We start from the raw sequence: 21,611 nt of genomic DNA on the forward strand, positions 1-21,611 counted from the left end.
TAGGCAGTTAAGTTGACCCCAGTGCTGTAGTAAGAATAATAAGACTCCCTTAGCCTAGAGTCACAACTGTCTGTCTGCCGGGCACAGACTTTCTGCTGTGATTTTTAAGGCAGACATATTGGAGTGAAATGTGATCAATGAACACCTTCCCAGCCCCCCCTCCAAAACAGGCCCCTTCAGACTAAAAAAAACACCCTGCAGGTCTAATCTAGCACTGGTGTAACTACACTGAAGAAAAGAGTTTATGCTGCAGGAGGAATTTGGCCCATGAAGTCTGGATTTACCACCCAGAGACTGCAAATCAATACCAAAATGGAAAGTTGCCCAGTTGCAAATAAAGACACTTTACCACATTATTCTGTGTGCCGGTGGGGGGTGGAATGACTTTTAACAAGCAATATCTGTGCGTCCTGAACACAAACGTAAATAAACCTAAGATTGTGCAGTGTAGTTTAATGATATTTAATGCACTGGCTGCCGCTGCAGGAGCCCCTCAATCAAACTAGTGCTGTGTTTCTGGGGAATATTACATGGTCTGAGATAATGGCACATTCCTGCCTGGAACAAACAATCACAAGTCACATTTTCATCGCTTCATTATTTTCTTTCATCAGTGATGATTAATATATGCAAAATAGAACCTTACCTACTTGGGTTGTGGGGAGGAAGAAGTGGAGTTTTTTCCTCACAGTTGATGATTCCATTAAACTATTGCCCCCCTAAGACTGCAGAGTGCCAAGCCCTTTCATAAGGTGCTTGCAGGCCTAAGGAAACTGTCAGAAACCATAGGGTCGAATTACAGGTTCCTTGAAACAAATAACATTAAGTGGTAATATAGGAAGCAGCTCTCACGACAGAGAGATGGTTTTAATTCCAGATACTTTCTCTTTGTAAACTCCTTTGAGGGTTTGTTGTTGTTTTAAGTCGAGCAGTATATAAATGTTATGAATTAAATAATACTTTCCCATGACACCATAATAGTTTTTATGATTACTAATTATCATTACACTGAATATTTGTCACTGACCTGTCCACTGTCTCTGTCTTGAGAGACAATGGATTGCACCTCCGGTACGAATATTAATATTCAGTGTAAGTAGCAATCATTGATGATAACAATAAAAAAGTAACATGGGGTTCTGGGAAAGTATTATTTATTTTGATTGAGTGCTAAAGAGAGGTTCTCCCTGGGGGAAAGTGGTGGGACAAGATGGAGAAGCCCTTTGTGAGAAATAGACCTTAGATTTCTGCAGCAAGGAAGCCACATTTGGGACTCATTTCAGCATCTGGCATCCTTGGGCAGTTGGCAGGATCATCCCCTGACCCATGCCTTGCCCCCTCTCAAAAAAGTTTCAGCCTGGCAGAACATGGGCAGCTGGGTCTAACATTTCCTAGAATGCCCTCATCATCACATCGCAAGGGGTCGGTCCTGGAAATTAAAATGGCAGTTCCCAGCCACCCTCTCAAACCAGGAGCCACCCTTCCTACACTTTCCTTCCTGTCAACACACAACCCACCCAAGTCTCTTGCTCTCCTGTAAACATTCACCTGAGGTGGCAGATGTTTCTGCTGTTGACTTTGAAGCATCAAAGCGCAAAGCTTTGCCTCTTTAAGAGCATGTGTGCTCACACGTATTTGGCAAACATTCAGCCAACCTTGACTTTCAAGTGGCTCCTGGGTCCTGCACATCCTATTCATCACTCTCTGTGGCTCCTGGTTCTTCAGTCTCAGGTCTCTAAGCATCTCTGTGGTCTCAGCGAAAGAGGCTCCTTCAGCTTCCTGTACATTAGAGCATTTTGTGACGGGACCAAAGTAAGGGTCCTTATTTTTGTTCCAGTACAATACTGCTAAGTTCTTTATCATATTCTACTCTGTGGAGCTATTTCAGTGAACAAGGAAGGGAAAATGTGTGTCTGCTGCACCTTCCACCTCAAACAGCTGCAGCTTACTCCAGCAGTAAGTTCAGATACAAGGTACATAATTGTGGTCTGTACAGATGCACCAAAGCCAGACCAATACCACTGAGTTACTGCTGGAGAACATCAAACTACTGATGTTTGAGAGGGTAAGTGTGAATGCAATTAACTTTACAGGGTTGAATTGTTCTTTTAAGCAGACTGTTTCATTATCAAGGTTACTTATTATTTTAGCTCTTTTCAGAAGCCATGCCTTCGAAACCTAAGTGCTGCCGACGGAGCAGAACTAAAGTGGGGGGGGGGCTCGTGAAACCTCCAAGCAATCTGGCAAGACGATCACCTTAATCTAGTGCTGTTCAGAAATCTCTCCTCTAATTTATTGAAAGCTTTCTTCACCTGTTCCTTTTTTTCTGCCTCATTTTCATATAATATCAGGGGGTGTAGAGTTGAACTCGCTTTATCACTGAGATGCAACTGTGGGTGTTCATTTTCCCATTAAACCTTTCTCCTACACTCTGTAACCTCCCCAGCTGGCTGCACTTGCTGATCAGAAAAAGCCCCATAGGAAGAGCTATCTCATGACGTCTTCCTCTAGGCTTTAATTGACGCATTGGAGGCCAGGGAGGGTGGCTGCTGCCCGGGCCCCTGATTTTGTTGTTAAAGAAAGTCTTTCCTGAAAAAAAAAGGTCTATTTGTGCAGTGATACGTTTTTAAAAGTAAAAAAAAAATCACTTAAGACACACATACACAAGTGAGTAATTCATAAAATCACAGAATTACAGAGTTGTAGAGTTGGAAAAGAACCTCAGGGTCATCTAGTCCAACTCCCTGCAATGCCGGAATCTCTGTTAAAGCATCCATCCTCCCTTCGCCCTCAGAGATGACATCATATGGGCAAAGCATGGTGCTGTGACATCAGTGTGTGGCCTATGTGTTGCCTGAGAACATATTAAGCAATCCTATATTTTCTGCTCAGGAGATGATCTCATTTAATTCATGGGGCTTACTCCGAGGAAAGTGAGGATAGCATTGTTTACTTAAGGCTCTAAAGCACTTTGCAAGTGCTTAGAGGTATACTTATTGTCAGCAATAATAGTTGTAACCGTTGCCCTTCACTTTTCCTAATTGTGGATTATAACTGAATTGAAAATTGATGGGTTTTGTTCATTTTTGCTTAGTTCTTCCCAATCAACCTTCTCTCTCTCTCTCTCTCTCACTCACACACACACACACACACACACACACACACACTTAATCCTATGCTTGCATGCATAGATGTTTCTACTGTCTGTGCAAAGGATTTCGGCCTCGAATCTATCATATACTCTTAGGATCTACTCCCAACACTGGTCTCATAAATTCCCCTCATGTGCTTTGTTTCAGGTTCCACTAGAACCCTGCCTTCCAACACTGGGACAGAAGCTTCTTGCCCTCCCTAAGAAAATGGGGGCCGATGGTGAACATGCAGTTCTAAGGAACATTCTAGTCAGTCTCAACTTAATGCTGCTAGGGTCCATCTTCAGACCTTTTGAGTGCCGTCTGGAAGTGATGACGGAGAGAGTCAAAAGACAGGTGACTGATGCCGAAGGAGGCTTTACCAACTACACGGCACCTATCAAAGACCAGCCCATGGTCTTCAGCCATATATACAACATAAATGTGCCTCTGGACAGCCTCTGCGCAACATCCCTAGAGGCTTCCTCTGACCCAGAGGTGAGTTCAGAAGATGACCGGATGACGGAATACACCGAACAGACCTCAGACAGTGAGAGCCAGGTCACCTTCACCCACAGGATAAACCTCCCCAAACAGACTTGCAAGTGTACCGCCTCCTCCCGGGACATACAAGAGCTGCTGAGCAGGATTGAGATGCTGGAGAGGGAGGTGTCCATGCTTCGTGACCAATGCAACTCCAATTGCTGTCAAGAAAATGCAGCCACAGGTAGTAACTGATGCCGTGGGGTCTTGATGAAAGCTAAGAAAATTCAAATAAAAAAAGAATGAATTTATGAGTCATTTGCTTAGTGTTTCTCAAACTTGGGTCCCCAGCTGTTGTTGGACTACAACTCCCATCATCCCATCAGGGGTGATGGGAGTTGTAGTCCAACAACAGCTGGAATCGCAAGCACTGCTGGGGTAGGCAGAATTCTGCATTGTGCTTTCAGATTTCCAGAAAGGCCCTCAAGCTTTGCAGATCTGGAATTTGCTCTATTTTTAATCCTAACTCGCAACATTAGATTTACTTTCATTTTTTAAAAACCACAGGTGTCTATCTTTCTCTCCTTCTCTCCCTTTTTCTACACCTCTCTCTCTTTCCCCACCACCCTAAACAAAACACAACAAGTATGTACCCCAAACCACCCAGTTAAAGGTATGCCTAGTGACATGTCATGGACAAAATTAATTAATCATATGGAAAGGTCAAAATTGGGGGACCCTCCTTAGCCATTTGGGCAGGATGTGTGTCCAGTTGGCATGTTGCTGTGCTTCCCCGTTCAGGTATATATCACACCTTGCTGGCTTTAGGAGGTCAGTCCCAAGATCAGCTTTCAGCCACTAGGTATTTAGCTGATTTAGGGGGAAGATACCTGAATGCGCTTAGGCATGACTCTTAGGTGGGGGGTTCCCAGAGTGTGGTCCATGGACCAACTGTGGTCCACAAGCTTCATTCATATGGCCTACAGCATGGCTGTGAATTTGTGGTTGAAGTCGGGAGATAGCACATCTATTGCATTAACTATTCATATTGATTTTTTGAATTGGATTTTATTGCTTCTTCTATTTCTTGCATTGGATTTTATTGTATTATGATTTGAATTCTATGGAATTCAGATTGTAATGCAATGCAATGTATAAGAAATAAAAAAAGCAATAAACATACAATTAAAATGATAGAGCACCTGGCATAGTACATCACGATTGCTGTAACCAGCCAAAAAAATAATAATCATTAAGTGTTCCATCAAGACCCTCAGCAGTTTTCAAATGATCTGGGGCGGAGCAGTTTGGGGACCACTGTGCTAGGCCACACTTCGTGCCCACCAAACACAGTAGCGAAATGACTAACTAGAAGCTAAAACTTGTTGATAGTGGTGAGACAGAAACAGAGGGACAATTCTGGCTATTGAGCTGTCCAGGGGGTGCTCCAGACTGCAATCTGCTGAAGAATGAAAATGCATGCATGAGAATGTCTTATCTGGGAGGCTTGAAAGCATCCTTCTCCATGCACAATGCTTCAGACATGATGGAGAAGTTGAGGGACCAGGTAACCTGAATGCTTTGTGCTTTCTCCCTGCATATATCCATCACAATTGAAACAGAGCTTTTACATCTCTCCTAGATGAGAAATGTCCAAGGTGAGACCATGTTGGGAGCTCATTTCCCTGCTAAGGGAGATGCTAAAGTTCTGTTCTGGATGAGATGGAGAAGTGAAGAAGCAGAAATCAGTGGAGTGCACATCCAGGACTGAGTGTGAGAATCTCCACACATTCATCTTCCAAACAGAAGTTTACATATTTATTATATCATTTATCAAGTTTTTAACCAAACCTCTGTTCAAAGAACGCAGGATGGGATGCATGAGGCGTTGTCCCATGTTGCCTGCATAACTTCCCTGTGAGGTGGGTTAGGCAGTGAAATAATGATTTGCCCAGCTAGCTTCATGGCTGAATGAATATTTGGAGTTGAGTGAAAATCCCCCCCTCCCCAAGTAACAAAAACACTCGGAAGCAGTGAATATGAGGAGGACTATGACAAAAGGTGATGAAGTGTCAAAATTCTTCAAAAGATTCATTGGGGGCCACAATATCAGTGGTAGCATTTCATTTAATCCCCACCACATCTATTGCCCAGTTAAAAACACACACAAGTTTTCTGGCAGCCCAGATTGCATGCACCAATTTGAGCTGAGAGTTCTCAAGCAATAATTTTGAGCTCAGCCTTAGTCTGAACCCAAGCTTAGCTTGGCATGCGCACAGTGCTTCTTGAGTGTTGCTGTGTTAGGGAGGCCTGGGAGATAAAGGTTCAGGGAAAGGTTCAAACTGTTGAGAAACACTACCCTAGAGAGACTTCGACATCTTGAGGAAGTCTCTCCCTTGTTGTCAGACAGCCAATCAAAACCAGAATGTAGAGACTTAATGTTAATAAAAACATTTTTAAAAACCCAGAGTGTAGAAGCAGTAAAGCTCAGCAAGACATATTGCTTTATCTTGAGCAGCCTAAAATAAAAGTGTGAGGCAACAGTTTGCAAAAACCATCTTGTAGCTGAAAGCAGTATGGTTTCTACTGAGCCTGCTTTCTACTGAGTGGGGGTGACTTCAGCTGATGGGCTACCCTGTGACACCCTACATTTGTCTCACTGCAGCACTGCTTCCCTTTGTCTCACTAGCTGTAAATTACATTATTCCATTCATTTTAATTCATAAGAAACAGAATGTGAGGTGGGAGATGGGGGAGTGGTAATCAATCATGTATCACTTGCAGACTGAAAGCAAGAACAGCAGCAAATACAGATTGTATTCACTTGATTGATCCCCATTCCAGACATGGGCCAAATAAGCCAAAAGTGGCCATTTGCATGCCTGTTTCTGTTTTCATTGGTCTTCTTCAATATCTCTGGTGGCTTCAAGCCTGTTTTGGGCAAGGATTGGCTGCTCAATTTAGTTCCTGTGGGTGTGGTTTGTGGGAGTGAGGCCAAATTGTGGGCCTTGTGGACCCAATTGGTGCTCAGGCCAGGCCAAAATGCACCTGAAATATATCAAAGAATACAATGCTTTCTATCTTCTGAAGCTGCAACCCTGCATCCAATTGCATATGCATAAGTCCCTTAGCATACACATGGCCGTTAGCAACTGTAAAAAAACCAACATAAATAAATCAGAAGTGTGTGCATGCACACACAGTTAAAACACCTGGGAGAGTATCTTTAGCAGTCAGGAACCATCAACAAAAACATTTATAATGAAAGCACTGGTTTTCATCTGAATAACAAAGCACAAAGCTTTGTGGAGCTCACTTGTATACCTTCAGGTTTAGTCTTCCAAAAGACACGGTTCAGTTGGTCATCTCTAGATGTCTGTTCTTCAAAACTAAAGAAACAGCAGGCTATTGTAATAAGCTGGTTTTCAAAGGGGTTTGTTGGTATAATGGTATAATGAATCTCAGTCCCAAAAGAGAGAAGCAGAGTACAGAAAATGCTTTACACCTGAGGGAATATTGTAAAAGAGAGAGGCGTTTTTGAAAGAGTTTCTGCCTGCCTCCTTGACCTACCATCACATTGTGTACACATCCAGCAGGGAGAGCCATGGAAAAAATACTAAAATTAATCCTTGCTTCCAAATATGTGGGAGTTCCTAGACCTGACAGCCTCATTTGCAAGCATCACCACTGTGGATCAGTCCCCAAATTGCAGGAGAGAAGGGAACCCATTTCCCTGCAAACACTACAGCATTTGCTGCTGCATGTTTTGTAAAAGGGCAATGTAGGAGACTAAAACATAGGACGAAAACCACTTGGCAAATAGGAGCACGCATCTCAAAATGGCTACTAGCCCAGGTTTCATTTCTCTGCCGGTGTCCCCCAAAATTCTTTCTCTCTATGCAGCACCTCACAAAAGACCTCAATTCCTGCTGACACCACAGACAGAGCCAAAATTTGACACCTGAGGCAGGCACCTCACTCTGCAAACACACAAACTACTACACACACAACAATGGCTCCTCACGCCACCTCACTTAATCCTTTTCACAGCAAGCAGGCCCCACATTCGGCAAGTTAATGAATTCTGCTGTCTTGACCAAGCACAGCATTGCCTTTAAGAAGGACCTTTAAGAAGGACCGTCACAAGAGCTGCCAGGCCTCCGCACCTGACCGGCTTTCAGGGAAAATCTTAGCATAAAGGGACCCTGCAGGTTGTCCTTTGCTCAGCTTTATAAAAGCTCTTGCTGTTACTTCATTCGCATATGCATTGTGCCAAGCTCCTGTGGATGCAGGTTCTGTTTCCTGGCTGCAGCAGGGAGAGCACTAAGCCGCCATCACGGCATGCTTCCCAGGCTCCTCCGCCTGGGTCTCAAAGTCTCAGGCTCCAGAGACCTAACAACATTAAATTCATCAACTTAGTGTTGTTTTTGTTTGATGTTTGAATACAGGCTGCTGGGAGCGAGTCACCAGAGGCAAAGCGACGACGCCTGACCTGCCCTTTGCCTAATATTGAGACTGAACTTGAGAGACGCAAGGCAGGGTCTGCTAGTAATTTCACCCTTCTTGGGTCTCCTGTTTGATTTCTGGGCAGTGTGCAAAGGAACCAGAAAACTCCATTTTGCCACAGAGATCTGGAGGATAATAAAGTCTGAGATAATTAAGGGAAAAGATGCCCAAGAGTTGCACTTCCCAGATCAAATCAGAGCCCTTTGCAAGACAGCTCAACTGACGTGTCAGCTAATTAAAATTTCAGCTGCAAACCCTGAGCAGCTAGATCAGATCATGACTTAATCAGATTCACACCCCAAAGGAGCAGGTTCACAGTTTGGGGGTGCTTTGGATCCAACTCTGTCACTTGAGTGGCTAGAAGTGCCTTCAGGGGTGGAGTTTGGTAATATGCTGCCCTGTGCAACACCATTTGACGCCCTCCCTGCAGCCCTCACCCCCTGCAGCCCTCACATCTCCCTCGGGGAAGGAGGTGCCAGGCTCTGGCAGGGTCCTAGAGCCCTCATGCCTCCTCCTCAAAGCCAGGCAAGTGCTTACTGGGCACTCTTCTTGGCTGTCTGCACCACTCTCACTGTCTGCCTCTGGTGCCTTTTGCCAACTGCAGCTGGTTCAACAGCTACAGCCATTCCTGGACTGGAAAAGCACATTAGTTCATGCGCTGTTTGCTTCCAGACTGGATTACTCAATGTGCGACTTCCCTCACACTTGATCTGCAGTTCGTGCGGAGCAGCCCAATTGCCAACAGGAGTGAGGCTTTGTCAACATTTAACACATGTGCTCAGAGGTCCACACTGATTTGCTACCAGGCCAGGTTCAAGGTGTTGCGTGGCAAGTCCCCTCCCCCCTGTGAAATGAAGACACTGGACACATTATTTAAGGGTTATTTAAGCTGGAAAGGGGAAAGAGGATGGTCCCCGGGCGTGCCTGGCCCTAAATAGGCTAGGCCCCGCCTCCCCGGCCCGCTGATTGGCGGGCAGGGTCGAAGACATGCCCGGGGATTCCCTGTTCACGCGCGGGCAAAAGGCCAGTCCCCGCGTGTGTGGGAGGGGTTAGCCCTGCAACACCCTCTCCTCCCAGGTCGGAAATGGCTTTCCTATTAGCATAGGAAGCCCTTAACCACTTGGGACCAGTTGACTTGCGAGATCGCCTTATCCCACATGGGCCCACTTAGCTGCTCCGATCGGTGGAATTGGCATGACTACACAGTGGTGGAGCATCTGCTACCACTGCCTGGGGCATATGCACATTGGGGCACGCCCAGGCAGGGGTGGGCATGGAGGGAGCCAGCTATGGCTACACTAGCCTAGCCTAGCCCAGTCCTAGCTGTCAAAGCAGCTGCTTCAAATCAGTTGGAAGGGTGCCCTCACACACACACACACCCTGGCAGCCCTGCACAGCTTTGCAAGGCTGGCATCAGGCTGTCGGATCCCAGCCTCAGGAAACGGCACTGGGGGGGGCACTTGCACACCGGAACCCAGCCTAGGAGAGGGGCAGCAATGCTGCCGCAGCCTCTCCTCTGCTTCCACCCCCAGGTCATGCCCTCTTCCTCCCTCCTTGGTGGGTGGGGGTGGGGTAACCGTGGTGCCCTCCCACTTCCCACCTATTGAAATCCAGCAGCTGCCTTCACTGTAGCCTTATCAGCACCTGCTGAAAACATCATTGTTTAGACAAGTCTACCCAGATGATCTAAGGTCATTTTAATCTGCTTTAGTATTTTAACTTTTATATGTTTTAAAGTAGGGTTGTAATTGTTTTTGATTTTCTTGTTTTCTCCTTTTTCAAACCACTTTGATGGGTTTTTTTTTGGGGGGGGGTACAACCAAGTGGTGTACAGATGTTATGAAATAAATAATAAGTAGATAAGAAACTTCTTGCAAGATCCGGGCTCTGTTTGAAGCCAATGAAGAATAAAACCATAGCACCTGAAATGTTAAGGGAAGTCAAAGGAGATCAGATTGCATGAGGAGATCCCTTCTGCTTTATTTTTAGTTCAAAGTGACTGCATCAGAGGGGAGTGGATCAATTTGGGAAAGGTATATTTGGGAGAGAGGGACACGGGTGGCACTGTGGTCTAAAGCACTGAGCCTAGGACTTGCTGATCAGAAGATCATTGGTTCGAATCCCCGCAGCTGGGTGAGCTCCCGTTGCTCGGTCCCTGCTCCTGCCAACCTAGCAGTTTGAAAGCACATCAAAGTGCAAGTAGATAAATAGGTACCACTCTGGCAGGAAGGTAAACGGCATTTTGGTGCGCTGCTCTGGTTCACCAGAAGCAGCTTAGTCATGCTGGCCACATGACCCGGAAGCCTCTCTGCCTTCTCTCCCTATCTGAATGACACAGCTCACCCACCACTGCCCTCCCAGGATAAAACGCACAAGTACCACTGGTCTTCTCCCACAGAGCAAATAGCTTTTTAATTTTTATCGGGCCCTTTTAATCCTCTGCTGTTTGCTTTTATGCTGCTTTGTGTTTGTTTTATGTCTACTGGCTGCTTTTATGCCACTCTTTTGACTTGTGTTGCTTTAATATTTTGCTTTAATTTGCTTTTATTGTAATTTTAGATGCTCCATAAGCTGCCCTGGAAGCTCCCTGTGGGGTAGGGTATAAATCTCTAAAAACAAGGAAGCGCAGAGAAAGGAGGAGAAGGAAGAGGGCAGGCCTCTCCTCTGGCGGCACCACTTTCCCAGTCGCACCCAAAGGGGCTTCTTCCAGAACAGCTGTCAACTTTTATTTTTTTAAAGTGTGCATAGATCTTCCTGTGTCCTAAAAGGATGCTGTAAAGACTTTGGATTTTGATTGCTATGCACCTTTATGAAAATAAGTGTAAATATTAATATCGTCAGGCAGGCTTGGGCTTGAGTTTCATCATGGGTCAAGCAGCAGTGGCTACTTCAGGAGAAAGCAGGCCCAATTTCCCACAGGATTTTCAAACACTCGTAGGCCTTGAGGCAAACAGCTTGAAAGGGCTTTTAGAAGCATTGTCAAAAGGGGCTATCCATTATCATTATCATCATCATTGCCTCTAATAGCGAGCTTAGCTCACTGAGTGCCTACTGTTTTTGAGGGGAGATGAGGCCAGACACAAAAAGGCAGAGGTTTTTCTACATTATCAGGGGACTCCCTAGGTACACAGTTGTATCCAAGCATGATATTCAACTAAGATTTACTCCGAGTAGACCCACTGCAATATGCATGACTAAGTTAGCTACCGTACATTAATTTAAATGGCTCTGCTCTGTGTAAAACATAGTCGAATGCCAACCCCTTTAAATTACTGTTTATTCATTAGTTTTTAATCTCAAATACAGTAGTCTCGTAAGGATCTGCATGCTTCCAGGACTTACAGACTGTTGTGGGTGGTTGAGCCTATAAAGATAGAGAAATCTTAAAAAGCTAAACTCCCCACGTGGTACAGCAGCATATTCCTGCATTGCAGAGAGTTTGGACCAGGTGGTCTTCAGGGCACTGGCGGAGGAAGGGGGTGCGCTAGGTGCGGTCTGCCCCGGGTGTCATGCCTGAGGGGGGTGACATCACCGCAGCGCCCCCTGGGAAGCTCGCTGTGAGCAGCTAGCCCCGTCCCCACCGGGCAGTTAGCTCCACCCCCACAGGTGACTAGCTCCACCCCCAGGTGTGCAGCGTGTGCGCCGTTCCAGGTGCCAGAGCAGCTAGTTCCGCCTCTGCCTCGGGGTCCCTTGCAACTCTACAGTTCTATGATCCTATGATTCCATTGCCTGGAAATGGAATTTTGAGGTGCCTTTGCTGTAGCTTTGCTTGGGAGAGTCATGATGAAAATCCAGCCTCATCACAGTCTTGTTAAAATCCTGAATTACTCTATGTTCACTTCTGCCTGTGGTGCGGGGGGGGGGGGAGAGAGAAAGGGAGAGAGAGAGAGAGAGACTTAATCTGCAATCCTATACACATCTTCCCAGGAGTAAGCCTCATTTAGCTCAATTGGATTTACATCTCAGAAGACCTGTATAGGATTGCACCCAAAATCTGAACCCTCTAGCTCTACATAGCATGGTAGAGGCCTCTTCTGAGATCCCCTCCTCCTGAGATGATGCCTGAGCAGCACTGCAAGGCTCCTCTTACAGGACAGGGATATGCTGCAACATTTTGTTGATCTCCCACTAATTCCCTTAATTCTGAATTTGAGCAGCCCTGGTACTATCTGTGTGAAATGGGGCGCACAAAAATAGGGTAGTGACTTATGCTTATACACATGCCAGGCACTCATGGTCCCTGGTCTGGAACAAGTATCATAGTATTAAAAACAACCCAGACACACACACACACACACACACACACACACACAACCCAGTCCAATAAGGACCTGTGAGCTTTCAAGACCTAGGATATATATAATGGCTAATTGAAACAAGGAATCTTAAGAGTGAAAGCTGAGGCAGAGAAAGAAGAAACTGACGTAACAGTAACAGTAATACCTTGGAGATGGGGGTTGTGTGTAAGGCTCGTGCCATAAACTTCTCATCCCTCTTTTCCCTCTAGGGTGCTTGCACACGGCGGCTTATTGGGAATTTGGTGCTGCTTATATATGCAAGTTTTGCCCAACACGCACACATCATTCTCATCAAAAGTACCTACAGAAACAGTAAATCCAGATTAAAATGTGGGGTGGGGAGAATATGGGGTGGCATTTTGATGAGGATGACATTGTATGGATGCTGTGAAAAAAACTGCATGTGTGAGCGGCACTGAGACTAAAACAACCTGCCATGTGGAAGCATCCTCCATGCCATTTCGAAAGTCAGCCTCCTGCCCTGTTTGGTCTTAGGCTTATAAATAAAGATGAGAAGGGGTAGCCATTCCTTTCCTTCATTTAGAGACACCTATGGTGCTCACCAAAAGCCACAGGGAACAGTTCTTCATGGCATTTTCAGTGGGGTAGAAGGCCAAGGGAGAAGCGGCACTGGAGACCCAGAGGTCAAACCTGAATTGGATTTTGGCATTTGTTCCACCTTTACCTGCAGACGTGTGACAGCCCTTGACCCCCCCCCCCCCATATATCACCAATCCTATTTTTTCCGAAGGCTGGTGATGCCCTTTTAAAATGATGATGATGATGATGATGAAATTATTGGTGTGCTCTGTGCACTAACTTACCTTTTACACACACATATCCAGGTATTAAATGTTGCCAAATGCACAAATTTAAGCAACCTGATCGTAACATAACCATAATTTCCATTGTGAAATTAGAGATTCTACTAAAAAATCTTTTGGGAAAAAAAGTATTAAAAGAGATGGCCCAGTGCATACATTCAGACTGAGAAACGAATGCAGAGCAAGCTATTTCACTTTAAGCAGGTATCTCAGAAAGGTAAGAGCCTTCAGAAATATTTAACAGTACAGAGTCTCCAGCTGTGTTCCTTTGCAGTGAGATCAAGGCTGGGACAAGAACACAAGAGTGCCCTGCTTTTCACCTGTGAAATGTTGGGATGTTTATGAACCCATATTGAATCATTTTGAATATGGTCAACAAACGTACCTTTCCTCTTATTCCAAACTATATTTGACATGTGCATGTCACATTCTGCAAAAATACTGTTTTTTCCTCTTTTATCCAACATAAATTCATTCTGTGTGTCTTACCTATAATTCATTTTTCTATTGATTGCATCTCTTCTGTATTTAGGGTTGATCCAAAAAGGCACAGCAGGGACGCTTTTCATTACACCTTTCAGCTCCCACAACACAGGGGTTTGTTTTAGCCATCTTTAAGCAGGGCCCCACAGACAGGGGCAAAACTGTTCACATTGGTTATCCTTAGCTGGCAGAGGTTCCTTAGTTTCCCAAGATGGGATAAGGATTGCAATTCTGAGCCCCGCCCCCAACCCTGGGAACATTGTTCTATTTATTAGATAAATATTTAAACCCTCACCCCTTTGAAAAGGTAGAAAAAATGTGCACCGCAAAAGAATCAGTCTAAATAATATTCATTGTTGTGAGTTGCCTTTAGCATAGTTATTATTCAGGGGAGAAATGGTTATAACCCATTCCAATTTCAATATTTGGATGTCCATCACACTCCTGGTGGCAACTAGATGCCCCTGTTAAGATATTTCCCAAGATCCTTGAGGCCTAGAATATTGCTGTTGCCAGGGCTTCTTTTCAGCCAGAAATCATGGGAAATCACTTCTGGCACTTCTCAGGTGGGCACTATTGCCATTATAAGAGAACAAGGGAGGCGTTCATGGTGAATTCCGGCACCTCTTTTTCTAGAAAAATAGCACTGGCTGCTGCAGCATTTAAGGTGCCAGGATAGGAGCAGGCGGCAAACATTACCTCATAGAACACAATGGAGCATGCTCATGAAAGCAGCTCCAGTACAACAGATCTCCAGAACACCTGATGTCCATTCTAAGGACTTGGGCATTCTGAGGAACTGCATTTCCCATCGTCCCATCCATGTGAGAGCCCTTAAGATATTTGAAGACGACTATCATATCTCTTCTTAGTCTCCTCTTTTTCAGGTTAAACCACACCCAGCTCCCTCAACCGTTCCTCATCCGACTTGGCTCCAGGTGTGGTCTGAGCAAGGCACAATAGAGCGGTAGTGTTGCTTCCCTTGATCTGGACACTAGACTTCTGTTGGTGTCGCCTAGAATAGCATTAGCGTTTTTTGCTGCTGCATCACACTGTTGAGTTGGGTTAAGCTTGTGGCCTAAGACCCCTATAATAATAATAATAATAATAATAATAATAATAATAATAATAATTTATTATTTGTACCCTGCCCATCTGGCTGGGTTTCCCCAGCCACTCTGGGCGGCTTCCATAAAAACCAGAAATACACTAAAATATCACAGATTAAAAACTTCCCTGAACAGGGCTGCCTTAAGATGTCTTCTGAATGTCAGGTAGTTATTTATTGCTTTGACATCTGATGGGAGGGCGTTCCACAGGGCGGGTGCCACTACCGAGAAGGCCCTCTGCCTGGTTCCCTGTAGCTTTGCTTCTCGTAATGAGGGAACCACCAGAAGGCCCTCAGCGCTGGACCTCAGCGTCCGGGCAGAACGATGCAGTACTGCCAGTCCAGGTGTCCCCCATCTCATATTTGTGCTGCAGACTACGCCTGCCTAAGATAAAGCACACAAAGTGTGCTAAGTACTATTATTAATGGCAATTCTTTTCTCCACCCTTCCAGGGCAGCTAGATTACATCCCCCACTGCAGCGGCCATGGCAACTTCAGCCTGGAATCCTGTGGTTGCGTCTGCAATGAAGGCTGGGCTGGGAAGAACTGCTCCGAGCCCCTCTGCCCCATGGGCTGCTCAAGCCGGGGCGTGTGCGTTGATGGGCAGTGCATCTGCGACAGTGACTATAGCGGAGAGGATTGCTCAGAGGCCCGCTGCCCGACCGACTGCAGCTCCCGGGGACTCTGTGTGGACGGAGAATGCATCTGCGAAGAGGGCTTTGCTGGGGAAGACTGCAGTGAGCTCAGGTGCCCTGAGGACTGCTCAGGAAAGGGGAGATGTGCCAACGGGACTTGCATCTGCCAGGAGGGCTACGTGGGGGAAGACTGCGGGCAGCTGAGATGCCTCAACGCCTGCAGCGGGCGCGGATTCTGCCAGGAGGGCCTGTGCTCTTGCGAGGAAGGCTACCAGGGGAGAGACTGCTCAGCAGGTAGGATGGCATGTCGGCCAGGCAGGCTGCGTGATGTCCTCTGCACAGCCCATGTTTCCTAGTAATTGTTCCTGCTCAATCAGTGCACATATTTCTCCTTTTTATAGGTTTTGCAGATTCCTTCTTTTGATTTTGTTTTTTCAAAAAAATGTTGCTGCTATGCCGCTGTAGGCATGCTAGCCTCCTGGCTTTCCTTTCCATCACCCATCCGATGCATTATCATATATTTACATAATAATGTCGAAGCTATTGTAACTATTTCACAGGTACAACCAGATCCATTGTGAAAAGCTGACATTCTATTAAATCGCCTTGACTTTGTTTAAAAAGGGAGATGTCACCGTAGGGAGTTTCTCCACATGCTATGAGAGAGCAGGGAAGGCTGTTGAGCACAGTTGGTATGGCAGAAAGGGAAGAGGCTTCTTGTGGCAGAGGGGCTTCAGCAGCGATCTTTGGGGTAAGAAGGCAGGTGTTGCCACGAGAACTCAAGACTGAAATCTTGAGACAACAGCAGTGAAGACTTATCTATTGGGCTTTATAGGACACTGCCCTACCATGCTCAGTCTGCCCTGAACCAGCCCCCACATGCCCACCTCCTTGCAGTAAGGGAGGCACTGCCAGGCACCTCCTCTTCTTCCTCGGTCTCAGTGTTGCCTTTCTAGAATTCAGCAGGCAGCAGAATGGGGACAAAACCAGAAATAGTTGGCTCCACCTATGTTTGGTTTATTGACTCTGGCTCCACCTCCTGTTGGCTGGCAGACCTTCCACCCAATGTACACCAGCCTCCACTGGACAACACTGGTGTATGGGGCTGTTCAAATAATTTGCTCAGGAGCCCTGACCTCAGGAACAGATACTGGAAGGAAAGTCGTCAAAAGCTCCATGACTGGGGTCAGCTGGGATGCCATTTTCCTATTTTGCCAAAGGCAACTTCAGGAAGGATCAAGCTGTAAGATTCCAAACTGTGATCTGACTAGCTGCTTTTCTGTTTAACTGTTGGCATCTGAAAGACCCATTTGCACACCTTAGAATGCTATCTTGAGAATTCTACAGAAGACAGTTTACTGAGTTGCACCCCTGGCTTTTGCTATGGTGAATGTGCCTGATCTACTGTGGCCAGGACTCCATCCTGGGCCTGCTTGGGAATTCTTGCCATTCTTTAGTCAAGTAACAATGTGCCCTTGTCTTTACTTTGTTTTAAAAGTATGTATCTACAGGAGCATCAGGGCTGTTATCGAAAGCATTTTTCCACTTGTGTCCACTCAAGGAGGCTATTTGAGCAATAAGATAAAAGCACCGCTTGGCATTTCTCACTTAAAACAACAAGCTTGAATCTGATGAGGGGTGCTCAGCAGCACAGTGCTGTCTCCTAACCCAAAGCGGTTTGATGTCTCTGCTAAATAAATTCTCCACCCCTGAGGGAATGCAGAAAATGAAGGTGGTGGCCAGAATCAAACACCCTTTCAATCTCCAACAGCTCATTTTCCAGGACTTTCTTCTAACTGCTATTGCCCACCCTTTTTGCAAACTCTTTGGGCTCATAAATTCCATCACATGGAGTAGAACAAAGCCTTCTTCTCTTCCCTCCCCACTAGGTGTACTGTACACATCTGCAGGGGGATGGCATGTCCAAAGTCAGATAGAGACATAGGCTGGCACCAGACCCGCCTCGCCTCCTGCCCATAGACAGCATGATCAGGGAGAACAAGCGAGCACCAGGTGGTCACTAGATTGGCCCAAAGGTATGGTCCACACTGCATTAAAACTTAATTCCAGATGGACCTTTTCAAAGAAATGAAACAAGAACGTGAGATCAAGAACAGGATCACAGCAGAGGCTCATCTTGTCCAGCAGCCTGTTCTTATGGTGGTCAAGCAATTGGCATTGTGTGCAGTCACACCCTCAAGAAGTAAGTCCCTCTTGTTCAATGGAGTATCATGCCAGGTTAGTGTGCATGAGATTGTACACTGTCTATCCTTTCTGAGTCCACGACGAAGTCTACAGTTCTTGTGGATCATTTGTGGTGAACGAGTAACACTGAGCTGATCCCTCCTCCGCAAAGGGTAAGAAGAATATCGGAAGTAATGCCATCAGCAAACACAGTGGCATGGCCAAGGGTTTAGCAGCTAATGTGAAAGGAGTAATTTGCTCTTGCTAATTAAAAAAGCCGTGGTGTTCCAATGTTGACACTGACATTTTGATATTTGCTCTCCTGCACACGTGAGGTAGAATCAAGAAAGGCGCTTTCTCCTGCCTTATTATTTACAGCAGGCTGCACATGCAGAATCTTTAAATCCCAAATGCCCTCTGCTTATTAGAGCTAATCCTTGTTGTGCCAAAGGTTTTCTGGTGGAAGAGAGAGAACTCACGTGTTTTTGCATTGCCCCCTTAAATCCATTATTTTCATTCAAAGTCTCAGAAAGGCCACATCATAGTTTGACCTTTTTCCTGCGCTTTTCGCTAGTACATAAGCCTTCCCTACTCCCCTCTGCCCCCTTTTAGCAATGCTGCCTTCACCTTCTCTTTGAGATGCCCTGTTTAAGATTGCAAACCTTTCTGGGCAGCCGTGGGGGTTGCATATACACCACACATTCAAAGCACATGCCTTCCCCTGCCCCCAAAGTGTAGTCTGTAAAAGAAAGTGTAGCTCTGTAAGGGAGGGAACTACAGTTCTCGGGCTTCTCTGGGAGGCATTGTGTGCTTGAAATGTGCTTTGAATGCATGGTGCATACGTGGCCTGTGTCATTTCTGGATTTTGTAACCAAACAAACCCCCGTGTTGCAAAGAGAACATCAGCAATGTCTGGGCAACACGACGACCATATACATACGCAATAGACAATCTTCATAGAATTCCTTCAAACCATAACAAGTACAAAATGAAATCTTTAGACTCAAAGTCTCTGAAAATCTTAAAATAAAGCGAGGTACCAGACTTTGTATGATGAAAGACAAGCTATGAAGCTCTGTGTATTCAGCAAATATGATGTCCAAAACTGAACAGTGATTCCGGATATTGACTACTGTTTCGTAGAATTCTTCATCAGCGTGGTGGGAGAATATAGAATTGCTTCATAAACTGGAAATAAAATTTTACAGATGATGACCTGCATGCACATATCACTTTCCAAAAATTATAAACTGTAATAGAAACAGTAATGAAAAAGAGTACATACCCCATCTTATTTCGAATGAATGTATGTAAATGAAAATATCAAATCCTGTGGAACAGTGCTCATGTAATAATGTAGTCACTGCTACTAACAATATTTTTTGAAAACCATATAAAGCCAACTCCAGGTGGTACTAATAACAAGGAGGTTGAGTTAAAGGTACAGTGCAAAGTAACAATGCAAATACCAGGAGATTTCTGGATTTTGCACACCTTCTGCCACACCAGAAAAAGCCGTCTAATCTAGTTCCAAAACACTGACATTTAATGCACAGACATTGCTTTCTGACTCTCCCTCAGTTTAGACTCTGGCATGCTTAAGGACTGGCCTCTTGTCATGATGGTGCCCTGTTTGTAAAGTGGGGAAGGCACCATCTCTGTGTATGGAAGTCTTCTAAACCTTCACACAGGTTTCATCCACACTTCCACTTCTCCTGCCGCTTTCCCCTGGGGAAACACACTCTGTACCGTTGAATCAGAGCAAACGTCAGTGGGGTTTCTGTGGGCTGATGTTTGCACCGATTCAGCAGGGAAGAGTGGGTTTTCAGGGGAAAGCAGCAGGGCAAACGGAAAACCACTCGGACCCCTCCATTCTAGGCACAGGACAAGAGGACGCATCCCTAGTTAGGTATTACAGAGCTATAATTACCTGTTGGATTGATGCTAAAAATCACAATCTGGTTAAAACGGGACAGTTGGAAGCTATATTTATGTTGACATTAGGATGATGTTTTGGATTTATATCTATTTTTGCAATCCTAACCATGTCTACTCCTAAGCAAATCCTATTTAGTCCAATGGGCTCCATAGAGTTAGGATTGCAGCCTTTGTCTCCTCACTATCAAACAGCTGATTTACATAAATGCACCTTAAGTGTTGAAACTATGAACATGCAACCCTCACTCCTGCTTCAGGATGAGGGATTGTGCACAGGGCACCGGCTGGTGCACCCAGTCCATAATTCAGTTCAGTTACTGGGGGGAGGGTTGTTTAACTGAAAAGAACCACCTCAGTTGCTGTGATTGGGAACTGAAGAACAACAAGAGGAGAGGCTGTGCAATACTCTCCCTCCTTGCTGCTTGACCCACCAAATTCCTTCCCAGATCTTTTCCCTATGAGGAGAAAGATTTTCAGAGGAGAAACATCAGGAAGAGGAAGGGTAAAGCAACTCCTGTCACCTCAGTTATTTGCTTCAAACTGGTAGTCTCCCATACCTGTTCTTTTTTTGGGGGGGGTACATTTGCTGGAGAGGAAGGTGTGGTTGCAGCTGCTGGTTGAGAAGATCTCAGTTTGTTACATCATGATGCATGAAATGGTTCATGCAACCCGAACTTATACTTTACTTGGAAATCATTTGCATTGAATTCCATAGGCACTTTGTAAATGTGTTTCAGATAACTGCCTTAGTTCACAGGCTGAGTTTGGAGCACATTTCAAGGACACGTAGATCCTTGCAGAGATTTGTGGGTCACCTTACCTCTTACGGTCAATATATTGGCTCTTCCTCCAGTTGCTCCACCTGAGAACCTGCGAGTGGCTGCGGTTGGCGACAGGTCCATCGACCTGGAATGGGATGGGCCAATGGCCGTGACTGAATATGTGATCTCCTACCAGCCAGCAATACCTGGGGGTCTGCAGCTCCAGCAGCGGGTGCCTGGGGACTGGAGCAGTGTCACCATCAAGGAGCTGGAGCCAGGCTTGACATACAACGTCACCATCTATGCCGTCATCAGTGATGTGCTCAGTGCCCCGGCTGGGGTCAAGGTGGCCACCCGTAAGTATTGCATGGTTTTTTGGCACCGAACATGCCATTTAAAATGGAGAAGGAACTGCCTAAATGTTGCCGCCTCTTCATGGAGGGAGATGTTCTCCTGATTGATTTAGAAAAGAGAAGAGCGATCCTAAGAGCACTCTTGGGTGAGGAAGGGGAACCTGTGGCTCTCCAGATGTTCTTGGACTCACAACTCCTATCTGCCCCAGCTAGTATGGTCAGGGGTCATAGGAACTGTAGTCCAGCAACATGTGCAGTTTTGCTCAGTGGGCTTCAAAGATAAATAATAGGTTCTTGTGGCTCAGATAGTATGATTTTGGAAGACTCCACTCAGGATCTACCTATCTAGGAATGTAAAAAGAAAAAGGAAAGCAAAGCAAAACAACTTAAAATCAGCAAAAATTTCCTCTTAGAGTTTTATTTCTCCTTGCATTTTGCATGGGGTGTTCCCCCTTCATTCTCTTCACCCCACGGATCTAGGTTCAGAAGTAAAGTCTGTGTGCAGTGGACAAGTTTTGTGAAATCACTCAAGTATACCCAGCCTGGCAGAGATTCCAGGAAGGTAGTGAGCTGCATTGTTCCAACAAAGAAGAGCTTATTGCTAGACAGTTGACATCCTCAGAAAAAGGAGCTGAGAGGTACAAGCTGTAGGTTCAAGCATGCATTTTTATACCATACAGCACCAGTCAAAGTTTGTACCTCTCAAGTTTTTGTGTGCTCATCCTGATGCTGCATTCATCCTCGTTTTAGTAGGATTGGCAAAATAATTTTAATCTTCATTACATTACAGTTTGTTTAGGCTGTTAGGTGTACTGAGAAAGGAATTTTAAAAGTTGATTAGATCAGAGCCTGATGGGAGCTGGAAGAAACCCCATGGTCCTGTTAGGGGCTCTCAATATTCTTCCA

The 21,611-nt window shown here is 45.5% G+C and overlaps 1 protein-coding gene across 3 annotated transcripts in view; it reads left to right on the forward strand.

Annotated features, from left to right (window-relative positions):
• Positions 1-21,611, forward strand: part of TNR (tenascin R) — a 383,028-nt gene that overhangs the window by 308,776 nt on the left and 52,641 nt on the right. For all 3 annotated transcript variants that reach the window (XM_083743753.1, XM_083743755.1, XM_083743754.1), the window contains 3 exons: positions 3,300-3,858; positions 15,287-15,763; positions 20,445-20,708. In XM_083743753.1, the coding sequence (XP_083599879.1) occupies positions 3,360-3,858; positions 15,287-15,763; positions 20,445-20,708 (1,240 nt within the window). In that variant the 5' untranslated portion in view covers positions 3,300-3,359. The remainder of the gene's footprint in view (positions 1-3,299; positions 3,859-15,286; positions 15,764-20,444; positions 20,709-21,611) is intronic.

The sequence above is a fragment of the Podarcis gaigeae genome, assembly GCF_964106915.1.
Source record: "Podarcis gaigeae genome assembly, chromosome: 6".
Classification (NCBI taxonomy): domain Eukaryota; kingdom Metazoa; phylum Chordata; class Lepidosauria; order Squamata; family Lacertidae; genus Podarcis; species Podarcis gaigeae.